The following is a 4,430-nucleotide window of genomic DNA, read 5'->3' as shown; positions in this document are numbered from 1 at the left end:
TCATGTTTTGGAAGCTTTCGACAAACAGAAAAGTTGAAAGAACAGTAAAATAGACACCCATACATGCATGAGGTCTCAACAATTGTTAAAATGGTTATATTTCACTGATCTATTCATCTCTCTGTGTATATTTTACTGAGATATGTTAACGTTGTGGACCTCATGACACTTCATGCCTCCATGAATATCATATTTACATCAAGGAGATTTAACAATTCTCTTGTCTCATTCTTTCATGTCTCGATGTTCCATACACTCACCCACTGACGTTTCACACAATGCCATTGGTTGTTTTTCCACAATGACTTTGGCTCCTTAAAGAGACCAAGTCAGCTGCCTTTCCCTCTGTGGTACTGTCCACGTCTCCCTAAAGCTCAGTGGACAAGTCCAGCTGTGCTCATGGTTGACACGTCTGCTTTCCTGTTACCCACTGGCAGACGTGAGTACTTGAAACAGATTGTGTGCCTCACAAAGCTGAGACATTCACTGTCTGCCTCCTTCTTTACTTTCTGGGTTTGCTGACCCTTGAGTTAAACTGTTCCTTCCCTTGATCTAACTTTTAGGTTGACCATACATCTGAGAAAGAGCTGGATCGGCATGTAAACAATCCGCACACATGGACCTTTATAAAGAACCATTTATTCATCTATGACTTTCATTCATTATTTTCAGTAATCACGTTTTCCTCTCCCTACATCACAAAGGAAATCAGGAAAGGCTTCATAGAATCAGTAGTAAACTGAGTGAGTAGCTTACTCCATTTGTAGTACATTAGTGAGTACCCGGTAGGGATGCTTCGATTTGATTTTTTTTTATTGGATAGGAATATTTTTGATATTGTAAATCTCCTTTGGGTCAAATCAGGACAGGGCACGAAATGGGGCTGAAGATCGAGCTGTGAGTCCAGCTCACCAGTGCTCAACTTTCTTCTCCATTATGAACTGTCCATGAGGCCCCTCAGCATCTGGGGGCAAAAGGGCCAAGTACACTGGGGTCTCTGCTCCTTCTTCTAGACTTTTGGGGGCCTCTGGTCCCCCCATGTCGGTTCTAACCCAGCCTGGGCTGCAGGCATTCAGGAGGATTTTGTCTCCTTTCCTCTGCTCACTCAGGTTCCTGGCCTGGATTCTCGACAGGACGGTGACACCAATCTTTGAAACTCCATATGGGGTGCTGGGCCAGCCCTCTTTCTCATGCACTTCCTTCTTGGTATCTTCCACAAACTCGTTCATGAGCCCCACCAGGTCCTCCTCTGTGATGGTCTCACTGCGGAACTTCTGCTGCAGCTCTGGGCTGCAGTTTTTAAGGGCTTTGAGACTCTCCATGCTAGACACATTGACCACTCTGCCTAAAATACACCACAATCATTATGTAGAAAGGAATGCACCAGAATGCTGATGGCCAAATTTGCTGTGATTTTGGACTAGGAAGTTTTCATATGAGAGACCCTCACCAGAATGAATTCTCAGTGGCCAATGCATAGAGGTGTGGTAGTTGCATAACAAATGCCATTCCTGCCTTTAAACTTTAGCTGAGTAGAGCAGTCAGGTGACATTTGGAAGAGCTGCGCTTAGAGGTTCTAGTGAAGCAGAGTCTTAGACATAGTACCACATTCCAGGAAGACAGGACGAGGAAACAGGTGAGGAGGTGAGAGTCCATGGAAATACTCAACTCCAGGCCACACACTTTAATCTTTCTAAATGTGGCTGCTTCAATCGACAACTGCAAAGATATGGAACCACCTAAGTGCCTACCAACTGATGATGAGATAAAGAATACATGGTATATTTATTTATATGCCATGGAATATTACTCTTCAATGAAAAGGAATGAAATAATGTCTTCTGCAGCAACGTGGATGGAACAGGAGGCCATTATTCTAAGTGAAGTAACATAGGAAAAAAGAACAATACAATATGTTCTCTCTTATAAGTGGGAGCTAAGCAATGGGTATGCGTCATCATGCAGAGTGACTTAGTGGATATTGGAGACTCTGAAGGAGGGGAATGGGGACTGTAAGATGAAAAATTACTGTCTGTGTACAATATACACCAGTCAGGTTAACGGTATATTATAAGCCTAGACTCCTCCACTATGCAATTCTGCCATGTAACAAAAAACCTGTTGTACCCCCTAAATCTATTTTTTTTTTAAAAAACATGGCCACCTGTATTAATTGCTGCATTTTTAATGGGTGGATTCACCTCAAGTCCCATTTACCTGGGTTAAGCACTACAGTAGTTTACAATCAAACACATACGGCGGTCATGTCTAGAACACTGAGCACGATGAAGGGGAGTTAACATGAGCCTGGAGCTAGTCAGTGGCAGATTATGCACATCCTTATAAACCATGCTGTGCGCTTCGACTTTGCTTGTAAAGGATCTCAGGGGAGGGGAGTGCCATGCAGACAGTATGCAGGATGCGGGGAATGGAAAAGACTGGAGAAAGGAGGTTCCTTAGCAGGGTCTGAAGTTGTCCAGGATGACAGCTGAGGGCCTGTTGTAGAGCTGGCATGATTGGATTCAGGATAACCTCCGTGGGCACAGCTCCTAGGCCCTGGTAAGTGATGATATGGGGGCAGGGCATGGTGACCTACAGGATCCTGGTGGGTGGACAGTGGGATCAGTGGCCAAGAAGATTTAGGGAGAAGGATGAGCACCCTTTGAAAATGTGTGTTTTATTATAGAGTGGGAGGGGGCTGCTCTGGGAGTGTTCTAGGCAGGTGACACATTTTAGAAGGGCCTGTCGGATTGGTGGTAGTGAAGGTTCCACCAGCCTGAATAAGATCAGTCTGATGGAGCAGAGAGAGGGCGCAGGATGAAATCCTACTGCACTGCAACGTGTGAGGGGCACAGGGCAAATAAACAGTCTCTCTGAGGAGACACTGGGCTAAGACCTGAAGGATAAGAAAGAGCCAGGTGAGCAAAGACCAGCGGGACAGAGAGCACCGAGGCCACTGGAGAAGCGAGGACAATGTCCTGAAGCAAAACTGTGCCTGGCAGGGTGGAGACAAAGCAAGGAGGCAGGTGCACCCGCAGCATGGGGAGTCAGCAGGGGCCGGATCCCGGGACGCAGACAAGGTGTGCTGTTCCCATCACACTCACCTTGGGGTTTTATTAGAGGGAGTAACTCTGTGCAGACATCTCGGGTACCAAAAAAGTTTGTTTTCATGGTCACTTCTGCTTGAATATGGAAGGGCGTGGTATCACCAACTTTTAGGGAAGAAAGAGAACAGAGTTAAAGGACAGTCGCCATGGGGTGACATTCCATAGAATGATACAAAAAAATATGCATATATAAAGGTATAAATAGTGCCTGTGAATTCTGGTGACTTGGGTCTGGAGTCTGCGTCTAGTTACAGTATGGTGCCCACATCAAATTTCCTGGTTTGATAACGTTTCACACAGTATTTTTGAAAGGTGGCACCACTGGGGGAGAGGGCTGAAGAGTGCACCTGCCAGATCTCAGTGTATCCATTTTTTGCGATTTCTTGTTTATTTCAAAATCAGCTAAAACTTCATCCAACTTCCCTAAAGTCTAATCTCAACATACTTTAGAGAACCTGGAAAATTCCCCAGTAGTCCCGGCCAGGGAAACACCAAGATCCCTTTGGCTGGAAGACCCTCCTCCTCCCTGAGAACTCTGGCTCTCTGGGCAGCTCCCTGTCCTGCTTCTGCTCCTGGGAGCCTGTTCTGGACCCTCCACGTGCTGGGGGGACCCTCAGGGCTTCTCTGTCAGGGGTGGCCACCCTGACAGGAGGCTCTCCAGGAGGCCACCTCCCCTCTGAGCACCCCTCCCGTTACCGTGGAAGATGCCCGCGTTGTTGACCAGCACGTCGAGGCCCCCGTACTCCCTGCGCAGGAAGTCGCGCAGGGCTCGGATGCTCTGCAGGTCGTTGATGTCCAGCTGGTGGAAGCGCGGGCTCAGGCCCTCGGCCTGCAGCTGCTGCACAGCCGCCTGGCCCCGCGCCGCGTCCCGCGCCGTGAGCACCACGTTCCCCAAGAACTGGCGGCACAGGTCGCGCACGATGGCGAAGCCGATGCCCTTGTTGGCGCCGGTCACCACCGCCACGCGGCTGCAGGACGACATGGCCCGGTGGGGCGCGCGGGACACCTGAGTAGAGAAGGAATCACGCTGAGGTCCCCGAGCTGCGTGGCGCGTGCGAGAGTCTGAGCGAGTGTGTAGGGTGCCAGGTGTGCTCGGGCAGTGTACCCGCTCAGGCTCGGGATCCGCCCCTGCCAGACTGGGGCTCCTGGAACCTCCCTGGACTTCCCCAGAGCAGAGGAGGCCAAGCAGAAGCCCGTGACAGTGCTTTCCGGATCAGCAGCCTCAAGACAGTCGGTGCAGGTCGCTGCCCGCCTAACAGAGATAAATCATTTCTATTGACCACGTGCCTAAATCTGAGCTCACCCCTCATCGCTGCTTCTCTG

The 4,430-nt window shown here is 49.1% G+C and overlaps 1 protein-coding gene across 1 annotated transcript; it reads right to left on the bottom strand.

Moving 5' to 3' along the window:
- Window positions 1–908: 908 nt before the first annotated feature.
- LOC105824400 (carbonyl reductase [NADPH] 1-like) lies at window positions 909–4,147 on the bottom strand. Its single transcript, XM_012661823.1, has 3 exons — window positions 3,804–4,147; window positions 3,105–3,212; window positions 909–1,345 (listed from the first exon to the last, which is right to left on the bottom strand). Exons 1-3 carry the CDS (start codon window positions 4,087–4,089, stop codon window positions 909–911), a joined length of 831 nt encoding a protein of 276 aa, XP_012517277.1. The 5' UTR covers window positions 4,090–4,147.
- Window positions 4,148–4,430: the final 283 nt, after the last annotated feature.

Source organism: Propithecus coquereli, unplaced genomic scaffold (assembly GCF_000956105.1).
Source record: "Propithecus coquereli isolate 6110/MARCELLA unplaced genomic scaffold, Pcoq_1.0 Scaffold736, whole genome shotgun sequence".
Classification (NCBI taxonomy): domain Eukaryota; kingdom Metazoa; phylum Chordata; class Mammalia; order Primates; family Indriidae; genus Propithecus; species Propithecus coquereli.
This window is presented reverse-complemented; position numbering and strand designations above follow the sequence as displayed.

Coding starts and splice junctions, on each gene's coding strand:
- LOC105824400 (XM_012661823.1), bottom strand. CDS start 4,089: ATGTCGTCCTGCAGCCGCGTGGCGGTGGTGACCGGCGCCAACAAGGGC. Junction 3,213..3,803: donor CAACGCGGGCATCTTCCACG/GTAACGGGAGGG, acceptor CTTCCCTAAAAG/TTGGTGATACCACGCCCTTC. Junction 1,346..3,104: donor CCCTCTAATAAAACCCCAAG/GTGAGTGTGATG, acceptor GGTGTATTTTAG/GCAGAGTGGTCAATGTGTCT.